This window comes from Teleopsis dalmanni, chromosome 2, assembly GCF_002237135.1.
Source record: "Teleopsis dalmanni isolate 2A chromosome 2, ASM223713v2, whole genome shotgun sequence".
NCBI classification, from domain to species: Eukaryota; Metazoa; Arthropoda; class Insecta; order Diptera; family Diopsidae; genus Teleopsis; species Teleopsis dalmanni.
This window is the reverse complement of record NC_051847.1, coordinates 109,672,120-109,688,076: the sequence shown is the minus strand read 5'-3', so window position 1 is coordinate 109,688,076 and position 15,957 is coordinate 109,672,120. Positions and strand designations below refer to the sequence as shown.

The 15,957-nt window shown below is 35.2% G+C and overlaps 4 protein-coding genes across 4 annotated transcripts; all 4 read right to left on the bottom strand.

The window, feature by feature from the left end:
* Nucleotides 1-213: 213 nt before the first annotated feature.
* Nucleotides 214-1,761, bottom strand: LOC119675428. The gene has a single exon (XM_038086626.1). The coding sequence runs from the start codon at nt 1,759-1,761 to the stop codon at nt 214-216; it is 1,548 nt and encodes a 515-aa protein (XP_037942554.1).
* Nucleotides 1,762-2,070: 309 nt separating this feature from the next.
* On the bottom strand, nt 2,071-3,609 carry LOC119675427. Its single transcript, XM_038086625.1, has one exon. It carries the CDS (start codon nt 3,607-3,609, stop codon nt 2,071-2,073), a length of 1,539 nt encoding a protein of 512 aa, XP_037942553.1.
* Nucleotides 3,610-7,648: 4,039 nt separating this feature from the next.
* On the bottom strand, nt 7,649-9,196 carry LOC119675426. The gene has a single exon (XM_038086624.1). It carries the CDS (start codon nt 9,194-9,196, stop codon nt 7,649-7,651), a length of 1,548 nt encoding a protein of 515 aa, XP_037942552.1.
* Nucleotides 9,197-9,505: 309 nt separating this feature from the next.
* On the bottom strand, nt 9,506-11,044 carry LOC119675425. The gene has a single exon (XM_038086623.1). It carries the CDS (start codon nt 11,042-11,044, stop codon nt 9,506-9,508), a length of 1,539 nt encoding a protein of 512 aa, XP_037942551.1.
* Between the last annotated feature and the right edge of the window lie 4,913 nt (nt 11,045-15,957).

The following is a 15,957-nucleotide window of genomic DNA, read 5'->3' as shown; positions in this document are numbered from 1 at the left end:
ATGGTTGTTCTTAAGATGCGCCCTTCATGACTTAAATTGGAAACTAAATCGTCACATTGTATATAAGGATTGACAGCCTTTGACTTGGTACACAACATTGTTAATTGTTTTATGGTGTTATTAACGTTCCTTTGATCTTGAATTATGTCACGGATTGGAAATGTGATAGTGGTTCTAAGTGTTCCTCTTTGTATTTTTGCTTTGCCTAATCCTTCAATGAATAATCCTGATTCGTCCTGAATCCTGATATGTTATAGTGGGTGTTGCTAATGTAGTTCCTAATGTGAGATATGCCAAAAATATAGCAAGAACTGTCGATTTTGATTGCTTAGCCGATAACCATTGTCGTCGCGTTTTAGGATCTCCTGCAGTAGACTTTGTCGAAACTATTTCTTTATTTCTGATAGTGTTTCCAAATGGTAACATATTTTGAGTGTCTGATTTTGCTTTGATTAATGTTGCTTCTTTAAATAATTTTGGGAACTTCTCCTGGTTTGACGGAATATGACCTTCTTTTACATTATCAGTGATTGGTAGAAGACATATTTTTTGGATTGTACGTTTTACTATCCCCTTTTGGGTTTTAATTGTAGCAACTCGGATTAAGCCATCTGTTCCTTTATGAACTTCTATAACTCTGCCTAGAGGCCACGTCGATGCTATTAATGTTTCGTCTTTCAATAGGACTAGTTGACCAACTTCTAAGTTTGGTATGGATTTTGTCCATTTGTATCTCTGTTGTTGAATATTTCTTATATTGTCTTGGAACCACCGTTTACAAAAGTCTTGCTTTATTTTCTGCACAATCTTCCATCTTTTTAGGCTAGTTTCTGTAAAGTTAATAAGACTATCATGCGCTGGAGTCATTAATGACGATCCCACAATGAAATGTCCTGGTGTAAGTGCATTAAGATCTTCAATGTTGTCTGTTAATGGACAGAGTGGCCGTGAATTAAGACAACATTCGATTTGAATTAAGACCGTACTTAATTCTTCGTATGTCAATTTTTGGTCACCTATAATTCTAGCTAGATGATATTTAATGGATTTTACTCCCGATTCCCAGAGACCACCAAAGTGAGGTGAGCCAGGAGGGATGAAATGCCAACGTATACCTGTTTCAGCTAGATGATTCTCTATTTGAATCTTCTGTAAAATGTTGTTTGCACCTGTAAAATTGGTACCATTGTTGCTATAAATATGATGTACTGAGCCACGTCTGCTTATCATTCGTTTGAGTGCTGCTAAAAATCCTTGAGATGTCAGATCTGAAGTTAACTCAATGTGAATTGCCTTTGTTGCCAGACATACAAAAATAGCTATATACGCCTTATGTGTTTTAATTCCCCTGAATTGCGAGCATTTAATGTGTAATGGCCCTGCATAGTCTTTGCCGCAGTGTGTGAATGGCCTCGAGAAATTTGCTCTTGGTGTTTTTAAACTTCCCATTAATTGAGATTGTCCTTTTGTCTTTATTCGAAAACATTTTAAACATTTATTGATGCAAGCTTTCACAGCGATTGTTCCACGAATAATCCAAAATTTTTCCCGAACGTAATTTAGCGTCAGTTTTAATCCTCCATGAATCGTATTAATATGCGCCTGATTGATTATGAGTTTGGCCAAAGTACTAGTTGTATGTAAAATTATAAGATACTTTTGGTTGTCAGGTAAATCTGCATTTCTTAATCTGCTGCCCACTCTTAGTACTCCTGCACTGTCAACAAATGGGTTTAATGAACACAACTTATTACTTTTCATTAATTGTTTCTGAAGATTAAGCCGTCTGATGTCATCTGAAAAACATTTTTGTGCCTGCTTCACCAACACAATTTCTGCTGCATCGATATTGTCTGCCGACAGAATGTCGATCTTTCTTTCGGATTTCTTTTTATGACAATTGTAAACGAATCTAAGACAATAAGCTGTCACTCGAAGAAGTTTGTTTAATGAAGAAAATCGATTAATAATATTTTCATCTTTGGTAATGTCCACGACGGTACATATTGCAGTTTTTCTGGTTTCCGGAATAAGATTCAAATCTATTACTTCATCATTTTCTGGCCAATTTCATTCATCTTTTATTAGCCAATTTGGACCATGCCACCATAATGTATTTGAAATAAGATTGTCACCATATACTCCCCTTGATGGAATATCTGCTGGATTATCTTTTCCTGGAACAAATCTAAATTGCCCTTTAAACGTATCCTGAACATACGATACTCTGTTTGCTACAAACGTAGTCCATCTATTTGGGTATTGCCTTAGCCAATTTAATACAATTTTTGAATCTGACCATGCAATAACTTTACTATAGGTAATCTTTTTATTCTTCTGAATGTAATTAATCAACTTTATCAATAACACAGCTGCGCATAACTCCAATCGGGCTAATAATACCTGCTTAATAGGCGCAACTTTGGTTTTTGATGCTACTAGGGATATTGTAACCTTTTCTGCATTTATAACCTTTGTATATACAACTGCAGCATATCCTGCTTCTGACGCATCTGCAAAACCATGTAACTCGATTAAACTATTCTCTGAATGTGGTGTCCATCTTTTCATGGTTATTTTCTGAACTGCAGGTAATCTCAATTTAAATTCTTCCCATTGTGTCTGTAGATTGGGTGGGATCTTTGTATCCCAACTAATTCCTAGCATCCACAATTTTTGTATCATAATTTTTGCTTTAATGGTTACAGGTGACAACCAACCAAATGGATCGAATAGTTTTCCAGCATCACTTAAAATTGCTCTTTTTGTGTATTTTGAGCTGAATGACGTGGTATTTATTTTAAATTCAAACTGATCCAATTTAGGACACCATTTTATTCCTAAAATTTTAATTGCTTGGTCGTTGTTAAATTGCATCTCTAACCCTGGTTCAATGTCTTTTATCTGGATATTCGTCAACATTTCGGGTTCGTTTGATGCCCATTTTCTTAAATTAAAACCTCCCTTCCGCAATAATTGGATTAATTCTTCTTGTACTTGTTTACACTCTTTAATCGTATTAGCGCCTCCCAAACAATCGTCTACATAAAATTTTTCATTTAAGGTTTCACTTGCCAAAGGATAATTAATTCTCTCGTCTTCTGCTAGCTTAAACAACGTCTTGATGGCAAGATATGGTGCTGATACAGTACCATATGTAATCGTGTTCAATTTGTATTCTTTTATTGGTTTTTTCTGATCGTTTCTCCATAAAATTCGTTGAAGATCTCTATCATCATGATGAATCAGTATTTGCCGATACATTTTTTCAATGTCAGCCGTAAAAACTATTTTAAACATTCTCCACTGCAATAATAGAATGAATAAATCCTTTTGTAATGTAGGACCTGTCATCATAATACTGTTCAGTGATTGTCCTGATGTCGTTTTTGCGGACGCATCAAACACCACTCGAAGTGTTGTTGTCGTGCTGTCTTCTTTAATAACTGCATAATTCGGCAAATAATATACCTTTGTCTTTGGTTTCTCATTAACTTCCTTCATGTGACCCAGCTTGATATACTCTCGCATAAAGTTCACATACTCTTGCTTTAGTGCTGGATTCTTCTTAAATCGTTTTTCCAATGAAAAGAACCGTTTTAATGCCATCTTTCTGGATTCACCTAACGTTTTTCGATCATTTTTCAGTGGTAACCTAACGATGTATCGTCCTGTTTTATCGTGGGTGCAAGTTGAATCATAATGTCGCTCACAATGCCTTTCTTCTACTTTGTATTGTATTTGTACATTGTATTTCCTTTGGTTCAGCATACCAAGGATCTGCTAACTGCAATATGCGACCATTTTCCTGGCGTGAATTCTGCATTTGGCATTTTTGATGTGATTTTTGGTAACACTATTGCTTCGATATGACAGCTCTTATTTTCATCATGTATAGATTGAATTTCTAATGAACATTTGGCTATAACGCTTGTTGTTTGTCCATTGATACCTTTTACATGAGTTTGATAATTGGTCAATGGTGCTCTGATTGATCTTGCTAATTGTTCTGTTATTATACAAGATTGTGATCCTTGATCAAGAAGCTCGTATCGGATTAACTTGTTTTTTAGTCCTTATAATTACCATTGCTGTTGCTAGTAAAACAGTTTTTTCCTTTTGGATGTTGTACGACGCTGCCACTTCGGTCTCTGTGGTGTTCTTCAATGTTGGCATCCTCTGTTTACTTATGTTATTTGTGAATGTTGGTTTGCCCTTAACTTGTTCATGAATAAGTTGATGGTGTTTTTTGTCGCAAATTGCACATCTTTTTTTATTCAAGCACAACTTACTAAAATGCCCACTCTGAAGGCAATTAAAACATAATTTGGCGCTCATAATCTTTTCACGACGTTCCGGCACCTTCATATTCAGAAACTTTGAACATCGAATTAATTGGTGGTCACCATTACACACTAAACATAGCGTATGTATTGTATTTACATGCGTTTTTGTATTTACTGCTGTTGGTCGAAAATTATTCTTATTTTCGCGATTTGTGTCACGAATTGCCTCCAATCCTCTAACTCTGCTCTCGATAAACTCGTATAAGCTGCTCAATTTCGGTATTTGTGTTGATGCACCTCTTGAATGTTGGTATAATTTTCTGGTTTCACCATCTAATTTTGGAAGCAGTGTCTGTATAATTAGTGGATCCCAACTTGACGTATCCACATTTAAATTACGTATACCATATAACACTTCTCTAGAAGAATCCACTAATGTTTTTAAATCCTGTGCATTCTCATTTCTTATAGCTCTGAGCGACAATAACTTATTGATAAGATTGTCCACAAGTATTGCTGGATTGTTGTATCTTTGTTTCAGTAGTTCAACTGCCGCTGTATAATTGTTCGCTGTTATTGTTAAATGATTGATAAGTCTGGCGGCTTCTCCACGTAGACTTCCTTTTAAGTACTGCATCCTTTCTACATCCACTAGATTATGGTTTTGTTGAACTAACCGGTCGAACAATTCACAAAATGGACACCACTCTTCAAATCTGCCGCTGAATATTGGTACATTCAACGGTGGTAGTTTGATATTGTTACTTACGGTTGTTCTAGTTTCTGAAACGTTTTGACTGCGAACGTTCAGTTCTTCTTGTAACTGGATATACACTTCTTCGTATATCGATTCCAGTTGAATGAAATCTCTTTGGTCTATTTCATCATTGTTAAACAGACATTCATCGTTTAATTGTGAGATCTTTACCCAACAATTCTTCAATTTTTCCAATTTGAACTGTAACGTTTCAATACTTTTCGTTAAGTCCATTGTCTCTTTGATCTGCAACAGACTTGTACTTAAGATTGCTAAACGTTTGTTCGTAATATCACATGGCCCGGTGATTGTGACTTCGTCATTGATACTTATGTCTTGATTCCTTAGTGACCGAGCTTCTTTTTGCCCTCTTATAACTTGATGCCTTGATACTTGAGCTTCCTTTTGCTTCATTTGCCTTATTATTTCCAATTCATTATTAAATCGATTTTCTATTTCATTCCGTCTTTGTTGTAACTAACCATAGTAATTTTTTGTAATATATTCATGATCAGGATTCAAATTCTTGATCAGATTATCATTGTTGTCTTTAAATGCGTCCCATTTCTGACGCAAATTTTCCAAACGTGTCTCAAAATACTGCTTTGAATATCTTGTAGAAGAATCCTTTTTAAAATTTATCCAGATCCTCTGGATCTCACCTTCAATGTCCTTTTGATTTTGGATAATTTGATCTATCTCTTCGATTTCCATGATGTCCTCTGTTAGTATTTGATTTGATTTGTTGAGCGCCTCGGTACGCTTCTGCTTGTTTCACTTCGATGCTACGTTTGCATTCACTTCACTCCGATGTTAAAAGCCTCGGTACGCTTGTATTAACTTCACTCCGATGTTAAAAGCCTCGGTACGCTTGTATTAACTTCACTCCGATGTTAAGAGCCTCGGTACGCTTGTATTAACTTCACTCCGATGTTAAAAGCCTCGGTACGCTTGTATTAACTTCACTCCGATGTTAAAAGCCTCGGTACGCTTGTATTAACTTCAATCTTAGACTTTAAGTCTCTTTGTTAGGTATATTTGAAACTCTTACCACTGGTGGGGGAAATTTCAAAAATCCGGCTCGAAGGACCAAAAATGAACAAAAATGTTCATTAACAATCTTTATATACCTTACCACTGGTGGGGGAAGCAATAAAAGATTGGTGAGACGTTGATTTACTTTCAACAACTGATTTTATTTAAATTGATTTGTTCTTTTATACAAAATAAAATGCAACCGTAATTGCAAAACATACAATAAATAAAATAGCTTATTACTTAATTCGCACAAATTGCTTAATAAGCAATAGTTGCGAATGCTTTACTTATGACCTAATTTTTACTTTTTGTTGATTCGTCAACCAAGAAATTAAGCAACAGGTGTGAGCGACTAACTCATGACCTAGTTCTTAATTTTTTGTTGATTCGTCAACATTATGCCGGCTCTGCGTTGGTATTACGTGTTGGTCTAGATTTGTTAGCCTCAGCAGGTTGTTGTTTATGTGCAAGACAAAGCGACATCGTAAGTGGACGGTGATGTATGATTATTGGCTGATGTTGATGATATTCTCGGTTTAATGTAACACATGTAACATAATACTCCAGCGAATATGATTATTATTATAGCTGTAGCCCCGATGACCCATTTCTTCCAATATTGATGAGTCATTATTGTTTTCCAAGATATTTCGTTGACTTGGTCCATGTTGTCTTGAGCATCCCTTGCGGAGTACAAAAGCATAGTTGATAAATCTTGCACCAATGGGATAACGGTTTCATTTGTAATTTTATGCATTCTACTGTCAGGTATTGAAATGTTTTGCATGCTGATTGGTTTAACGTGGTGTGTGATTGATTGAAATTCTTTCATCATTCTTCCTTCCAGATAAGAAAGAAGACATACATTTCTGGTCCAATTTTTGAAGAACATCGAGTTATAATATCATTGATTTCATCATGCGAAAGGAATTCATAAATATGACTGCGTTTTAAATATACATTGAAGATCTTATTATATTTTGATTCTACTTCTCGAATGTAATTGAATGCCATTATATATGAATTAAGTACATATATATTCAGTTTATTTCCTTCTCCGATATCATGCCAACCTTGCATCTGACTGATAGCCTGCAATCCTTCGTTTAGTCTTTTACTAAAGCTGTTGATTTTGTTGATGATTTTAGTTTCTGTGTTGTTTACTGCCGCTATTGTGGATATCATGATTCTAGCATTTGATTTAGTATTTTGGATCAATAATTTCTGATTTTGATCTAGCGTTTCAATGTCGTGATACACTTCATCGTTTACACCAAAAAGTGTTGTTAACACTGTACCTAATATTCCTCGGGGACTTCTTGTAACTGATGATTCTGCCGTCAACAATCAATCAATGGTTGTTCTTAAGGTGCGCCCTTCATGACTTAAATTGGAAACTAAATCGTCACATTGTATATAAGGATTGACAGCCTTTGACTTGGTACACAACATTGTTAATTGTTTTATGGTGTTATTAACGTTCCTTTGATCTTGAATTATGTCACGGATTGGAAATGTGATAGTGGTTCTAAGTGTTCCTCTTTGTATTTTTGCTTTGCCTAATCCTTCAATGAATAATCCTGATTCGTCCTGAATCCTGATATGTTATAGTGGGTGTTGCTAATGTAGTTCCTAATGTGAGATATGCCAAAAATATAGCAAGAACTGTCGATTTTGATTGCTTAGCCGATAACCATTGTCGTCGCGTTTTAGGATCTCCTGCAGTAGACTTTGTCGAAACTATTTCTTTATTTCTGATAGTGTTTCCAAATGGTAACATATTTTGAGTGTCTGATTTTGCTTTGATTAATGTTGCTTCTTTAAATAATTTTGGGAACTTCTCCTGGTTTGACGGAATATGACCTTCTTTTACATTATCAGTGATTGGTAGAAGACATATTTTTTGGATTGTACGTTTTACTATCCCCTTTTGGGTTTTAATTGTAGCAACTCGGATTAAGCCATCTGTTCCTTTATGAACTTCTATAACTCTGCCTAGAGGCCACGTCGATGCTATTAATGTTTCGTCTTTCAATAGGACTAGTTGACCAACTTCTAAGTTTGGTATGGATTTTGTCCATTTGTATCTCTGTTGTTGAATATTTCTTATATTGTCTTGGAACCACCGTTTACAAAAGTCTTGCTTTATTTTCTGCACAATCTTCCATCTTTTTAGGCTAGTTTCTGTAAAGTTAATAAGACTATCATGCGCTGGAGTCATTAATGACGATCCCACAATGAAATGTCCTGGTGTAAGTGCATTAAGATCTTCAATGTTGTCTGTTAATGGACAGAGTGGCCGTGAATTAAGACAACATTCGATTTGAATTAAGACCGTACTTAATTCTTCGTATGTCAATTTTTGGTCACCTATAATTCTAGCTAGATGATATTTAATGGATTTTACTCCCGATTCCCAGAGACCACCAAAGTGAGGTGAGCCAGGAGGGATGAAATGCCAACGTATACCTGTTTCAGCTAGATGATTCTCTATTTGAATCTTCTGTAAAATGTTGTTTGCACCTGTAAAATTGGTACCATTGTTGCTATAAATATGATGTACTGAGCCACGTCTGCTTATCATTCGTTTGAGTGCTGCTAAAAATCCTTGAGATGTCAGATCTGAAGTTAACTCAATGTGAATTGCCTTTGTTGCCAGACATACAAAAATAGCTATATACGCCTTATGTGTTTTAATTCCCCTGAATTGCGAGCATTTAATGTGTAATGGCCCTGCATAGTCTTTGCCGCAGTGTGTGAATGGCCTCGAGAAATTTGCTCTTGGTGTTTTTAAACTTCCCATTAATTGAGATTGTCCTTTTGTCTTTATTCGAAAACATTTTAAACATTTATTGATGCAAGCTTTCACAGCGATTGTTCCACGAATAATCCAAAATTTTTCCCGAACGTAATTTAGCGTCAGTTTTAATCCTCCATGAATCGTATTAATATGCGCCTGATTGATTATGAGTTTGGCCAAAGTACTAGTTGTATGTAAAATTATAAGATACTTTTGGTTGTCAGGTAAATCTGCATTTCTTAATCTGCTGCCCACTCTTAGTACTCCTGCACTGTCAACAAATGGGTTTAATGAACACAACTTATTACTTTTCATTAATTGTTTCTGAAGATTAAGCCGTCTGATGTCATCTGAAAAACATTTTTGTGCCTGCTTCACCAACACAATTTCTGCTGCATCGATATTGTCTGCCGACAGAATGTCGATCTTTCTTTCGGATTTCTTTTTATGACAATTGTAAACGAATCTAAGACAATAAGCTGTCACTCGAAGAAGTTTGTTTAATGAAGAAAATCGATTAATAATATTTTCATCTTTGGTAATGTCCACGACGGTACATATTGCAGTTTTTCTGGTTTCCGGAATAAGATTCAAATCTATTACTTCATCATTTTCTGGCCAATTTCATTCATCTTTTATTAGCCAATTTGGACCATGCCACCATAATGTATTTGAAATAAGATTGTCACCATATACTCCCCTTGATGGAATATCTGCTGGATTATCTTTTCCTGGAACAAATCTAAATTGCCCTTTAAACGTATCCTGAACATACGATACTCTGTTTGCTACAAACGTAGTCCATCTATTTGGGTATTGCCTTAGCCAATTTAATACAATTTTTGAATCTGACCATGCAATAACTTTACTATAGGTAATCTTTTTATTCTTCTGAATGTAATTAATCAACTTTATCAATAACACAGCTGCGCATAACTCCAATCGGGCTAATAATACCTGCTTAATAGGCGCAACTTTGGTTTTTGATGCTACTAGGGATATTGTAACCTTTTCTGCATTTATAACCTTTGTATATACAACTGCAGCATATCCTGCTTCTGACGCATCTGCAAAACCATGTAACTCGATTAAACTATTCTCTGAATGTGGTGTCCATCTTTTCATGGTTATTTTCTGAACTGCAGGTAATCTCAATTTAAATTCTTCCCATTGTGTCTGTAGATTGGGTGGGATCTTTGTATCCCAACTAATTCCTAGCATCCACAATTTTTGTATCATAATTTTTGCTTTAATGGTTACAGGTGACAACCAACCAAATGGATCGAATAGTTTTCCAGCATCACTTAAAATTGCTCTTTTTGTGTATTTTGAGCTGAATGACGTGGTATTTATTTTAAATTCAAACTGATCCAATTTAGGACACCATTTTATTCCTAAAATTTTAATTGCTTGGTCGTTGTTAAATTGCATCTCTAACCCTGGTTCAATGTCTTTTATCTGGATATTCGTCAACATTTCGGGTTCGTTTGATGCCCATTTTCTTAAATTAAAACCTCCCTTCCGCAATAATTGGATTAATTCTTCTTGTACTTGTTTACACTCTTTAATCGTATTAGCGCCTCCCAAACAATCGTCTACATAAAATTTTTCATTTAAGGTTTCACTTGCCAAAGGATAATTAATTCTCTCGTCTTCTGCTAGCTTAAACAACGTCTTGATGGCAAGATATGGTGCTGATACAGTACCATATGTAATCGTGTTCAATTTGTATTCTTTTATTGGTTTTTTCTGATCGTTTCTCCATAAAATTCGTTGAAGATCTCTATCATCATGATGAATCAGTATTTGCCGATACATTTTTTCAATGTCAGCCGTAAAAACTATTTTAAACATTCTCCACTGCAATAATAGAATGAATAAATCCTTTTGTAATGTAGGACCTGTCATCATAATACTGTTCAGTGATTGTCCTGATGTCGTTTTTGCGGACGCATCAAACACCACTCGAAGTGTTGTTGTCGTGCTGTCTTCTTTAATAACTGCATAATTCGGCAAATAATATACCTTTGTCTTTGGTTTCTCATTAACTTCCTTCATGTGACCCAGCTTGATATACTCTCGCATAAAGTTCACATACTCTTGCTTTAGTGCTGGATTCTTCTTAAATCGTTTTTCCAATGAAAAGAACCGTTTTAATGCCATCTTTCTGGATTCACCTAACGTTTTTCGATCATTTTTCAGTGGTAACCTAATGATGTATCGTCCTGTTTTATCGTGGGTGCAAGTTGAATCATAATGTCGCTCACAATGCCTTTCTTCTACTTTGTATTGTATTTGTACATTGTATTTCCTTTGGTTCAGCATACCAAGGATCTGCTAACTGCAATATGCGACCATTTTCCTGGCGTGAATTCTGCATTTGGCATTTTTGATGTGATTTTTGGTAACACTATTGCTTCGATATGACAGCTCTTATTTTCATCATGTATAGATTGAATTTCTAATGAACATTTGGCTATAACGCTTGTTGTTTGTCCATTGATACCTTTTACATGAGTTTGATAATTGGTCAATGGTGCTCTGATTGATCTTGCTAATTGTTCTGTTATTATACAAGATTGTGATCCTTGATCAAGAAGCTCGTATCGGATTAACTTGTTTTTTAGTCCTTATAATTACCATTGCTGTTGCTAGTAAAACAGTTTTTTCCTTTTGGATGTTGTACGACGCTGCCACTTCGGTCTCTGTGGTGTTCTTCAATGTTGGCATCCTCTGTTTACTTATGTTATTTGTGAATGTTGGTTTGCCCTTAACTTGTTCATGAATAAGTTGATGGTGTTTTTTGTCGCAAATTGCACATCTTTTTTTATTCAAGCACAACTTACTAAAATGCCCACTCTGAAGGCAATTAAAACATAATTTGGTGCTCATAATCTTTTCACGACGTTCCGGCACCTTCATATTCAGAAACTTTGACCATCGAATTAATTGGTGGTCACCATTACACACTAAACATAGCGTATGTATTGTATTTACATGCGTTTTTGTATTTACTGCTGTTGGTCGAAAATTATTCTTATTTTCGCGATTTGTGTCTCGAATTGCCTCCAATCCTCTAACTCTGCTCTCGATAAACTCGTATAAGCTGCTCAATTTTGGTATTTGTGTTGATGCCCCTCTTGAATGTTGGTATAATTTTCTGGTTTCACCATCTAATTTTGGAAGCAGTATCTGTATTATTAGTGGATCCCAACTTGACGTGTCCACATTTAAATTACGTATACCATATAACACTTCTCTAGAAGAATCCACTACTGTTTTTAAATCCTGTGCATTCTCGTTTCTTATAGCTCTGAGCGACAATAACTTATTGATAAGATTGTCCACAAGTATTGCTGGATTGTTGTATCTTTGTTTCAGTAGTTCAACTGCCGCTGTATAATTGTTCGCTGTTATTGTTAAATGATTGATAAGTCTGGCGGCTTCTCCCCGTAGACTTCCTTTTAAGTACTGCATTCTTTCTACATCCACTAGATTATGGCTTTGTTGAACTAACCGGTCGAACAATTCCTAAAATGGACACCACTCTTCAAATCTGCCATTGAATATTGGTACATTCAACGGTGGTAGTTTGATATTGTTACTTACGGTTGTTCTAGTTTCTGAAACGTTTTGACTGCGAACGTTCAGTTCTTCTTGTAACTGGATATATACTTCTTCGTATATCGATTCCAGTTGAATGAAATCTCCTTGGTCTATTTCATCATTGTTAAACAGAGATTCATCGTTTAATTGTGAGATCTTTGCCCAACAATTCTTCAATTTCTCCAATTTGAACTGTAACGTTTCAATACTTTTCGTTAAGTCTATTGTCTCTTTGATCTGCAACAGACTTGTACTTAAGATTGCTAAACGTTTGTTCGTAATATCACATGGCCCGGTGATGGTGACTTCGTCATTGATACTTATGTCTTGATTCCTTAGTGACAGAGCTTCTTCTTGCCCTCTTATAACTTGATGCCTTGATACTTGAGCTTCCTTTTGCTCCATTTGCCTTATTATTTCCAATTCATTATTAAATCGATTTTCTATTTCATTCCGTCTTTGTTGTAACTGGCCATAGTAATTTTTTGTGATATATTCATGATCAGGCTTCAAATTCTTGATCAGATTATCATTGTTGTCTTCAAATGCGTCCCATTTCTGACGCAAATTTTCCAAACGTGTCTCAAAATACTGCTTTGAATATCTTGTAGAAGAATCCTTTTTAAAATTTATCCAGATCCTCTGGATCTCACCTTCAATGTCCTTTTGATGTTGGATAACTTGATCTATCTCTTCGATCTCCATGATGTCCTCTGTTAGTATTTGATTTGATTTGTTGAGCGCCTTGGTACGCTTCTGCTTGTTTCACTTCGATGGTACGTTTGCATTCACTTCACTCCGATGTTAAAAGCCTCGGTACGCTTGTATTAACTTCACTCCGATGTTAAAAGCCTCAGTACGCTTGTATTAACTTCACTCCGATGTTAAAAGCCTCGGTACGCTTGTATTAACTACACTCCGATGTTAAAAGCCTCGGTACGCTTGTATTAACTTCACTCCGATGTTAAAAGCCTCGGTACGCTTGTATTAACTTCACTCCGATATTAAAAGCCTCGGTACGCTTGTATTAACTTCACTCAGATGTTAAAAACCTCGGTAACCGTGTTAAAAGCCTCGGTACGCTTGTATTAACTTCAATCTTAGACTTAAGTCTCTTTGTTAGGTATATTTGAAACTCTTACCACTGGTGGGGGAAATTTCAAATATCCGGCTCGAAGGACCAAAAATGAACAAGAATGTTCATTAACAATCTTTATGTCCCTTACCACTGGTGGGGGGAAACAATAAAAGATTGGTGAGACGTTGATTTACTTTCAACAACTGATTTTATTTAAATTGATTTGTTCTTTTATACAAAATAAAATGCAACCGTAATTGCAAAACATACAATAAATAAAATAACTTATTGCTTAATTCGCACAAATTGCTTAATAAGCAATAGTTGCGAATGCTTTACTTATGACCTAATTTTTACTTTTTGTTGATTCGTCAACCAAGAAATTAAGCAACAGGTGTGAGCGATTAACTCATGACCTAGTTCTTAATTTTTTGTTGATTCGTCAACATTATGTGTGTATTAATAGATAACATATCCTTTATTCTTACGTATCCTCTGTTAATTAGAGAGTGATAAAAAAAGTTCTGCAGAGTGTATTTTAAAGCTATCAGCTTTTTTTATAACACAAATACATGTGTTTATAGCCAAATTATATGTGGTCAATTACATGTAATTGCAAGGTTGACAATTTATTAATGTTTTGTTCAAATTTGAGGATATTTCCATGAATGAAACCAGAGTTACTTTGGGTATTACATTTAGTAGTTGAAATGCAGTCACCATCACAAGCTAATTTACGATCCTGATAAACATTTTCTATTTGTTTTGCAGCTAAATATGATGACGGTGTTTTTCCCTCACGTGCGATATGAGTAATTTTAATTGTAGTTCTAAATTGTGGGACCTATTTGCCATCAGAGAAATATCGGAGAATATCTTTCAAAGAAGATTTTATATAGAATGGAAACTTAAATGAGCACGACACAAAATAACATATACACTCTCAGAAATTCCACAAATACCATCTCAAAACGTACGATTATTTCCAACTTTACCATCTATAGGCAAGTATCCAATATGTTTTGATTTCTTGACAAAAAAACAGGATTGCACTGCATTAAATTTAAAAAAAATTACCGCGCAAATGATTACAAAAAAGATAATAAAGCTGATAATAAGTAAATAATAATAATGCAAGTAATTAATAAACAAGTGGTTTAAGGATAATAAACCAGAAACCTAAAGGTGGCGAAGTTGGAAATCGTGTGTTTTAAATGGTATTTGAGGGATTTATGATGGTATTTAAGTTTAAGGATAATAAACCAGAAACCTAAAGATGGCGAAGTTGGAAATCGTGTGTTTTAAATGGTATTTAAGGGATTTATGATGGTATTTAAGTTTCCATTACATTCCATAAAATCTTCTTTGACTGATAGTTTCAGAGTGATGTAGAAATTTATATCATTTTCAGGAATTTCAGAAAGGACCCAGCAACCAAGAAAACTAAATACTGTTATGAAGAATGACTTGTACAACTGAGCACCTTTTTTTTTTTTTTTTTTTAAATTTTATTTTGATTTTTATTGAATCTTCTAAAAATCAACTTAGAACTAACAATAAATTTTCGCTGCGTTTTTTATATACCAGGGGGCACCGACTATTTGCCGGAGGATTTTTTATTGAGTTCTTTGAAGTTTTTCAATGTTTGATGGAGAAGCAGAGCTCCAGAGTTCAATTCCGTAGGTCCATATGGGTTTCATCATTGTGTTGTAAAGTTGCACTTTATAGGTGAGATTAAGTTTAGAATTTTTATTTATCAGCCAGTTTAGTTCTTGTTGTTTGAGTTTAATTTGAGTTACTTTGGTTTCTATATGCTTTTTCCACGTAACCCTTCGGTCGAGGTGCATTCCTAAGTATTTGGTGTCATTGCATTGTGGTATTACTTTTCCATTAATACGAAGGGCAGGGCAGGTATCTCGTCGTAGAGTGAAGGTTATGTGTACACTTTTCGATTCGTTAACTTTTATTCTCCAGAGATCGAGCCATTTTTGCAGTTTGTTGAGGTGGTCTTGAACTGATTTTGTGGCTGTGAATGGGTCGTCACTATGGCTGAGAATGGCAGTGTCATCCGCAAATGTTGATGTTGTTGTACAGTCACTGGTTGGCATGTCTGCTGTGAAAATCAGGTACAGCAAGGGGCCCAGAACACTACCTTGGGGTACACCGGCCATAATGGGGAAGGCATTGGAGACAAAAGAATTTTGTTTTATAACAAATCTTCTATTTGAGAGGTAGTTTTTGATAACTGAGGATATATTGTATGGTAATTGTTTCTCAAGTTTCCAGAACAATCCTTCGTGCCAAACTTTGTCAAAGGCTTGGGTTATGTCTAGAAAGACGCCTGAACAATACTGCCTCTTCTCAAACGTTTCCTTAATTACTCGTACTATGC

Bases quoted from the DNA above. Each gene is read 5' to 3' on its own strand.
- LOC119675425 (XM_038086623.1), bottom strand. From the start codon at position 11,044: ATGGCATTAAAACGGTTCTTTTCATTGGAAAAACGATTTAAGAAGAAT.
- LOC119675428 (XM_038086626.1), bottom strand. From the start codon at position 1,761: ATGAAAAGTAATAAGTTGTGTTCATTAAACCCATTTGTTGACAGTGCA.
- LOC119675427 (XM_038086625.1), bottom strand. From the start codon at position 3,609: ATGGCATTAAAACGGTTCTTTTCATTGGAAAAACGATTTAAGAAGAAT.
- LOC119675426 (XM_038086624.1), bottom strand. From the start codon at position 9,196: ATGAAAAGTAATAAGTTGTGTTCATTAAACCCATTTGTTGACAGTGCA.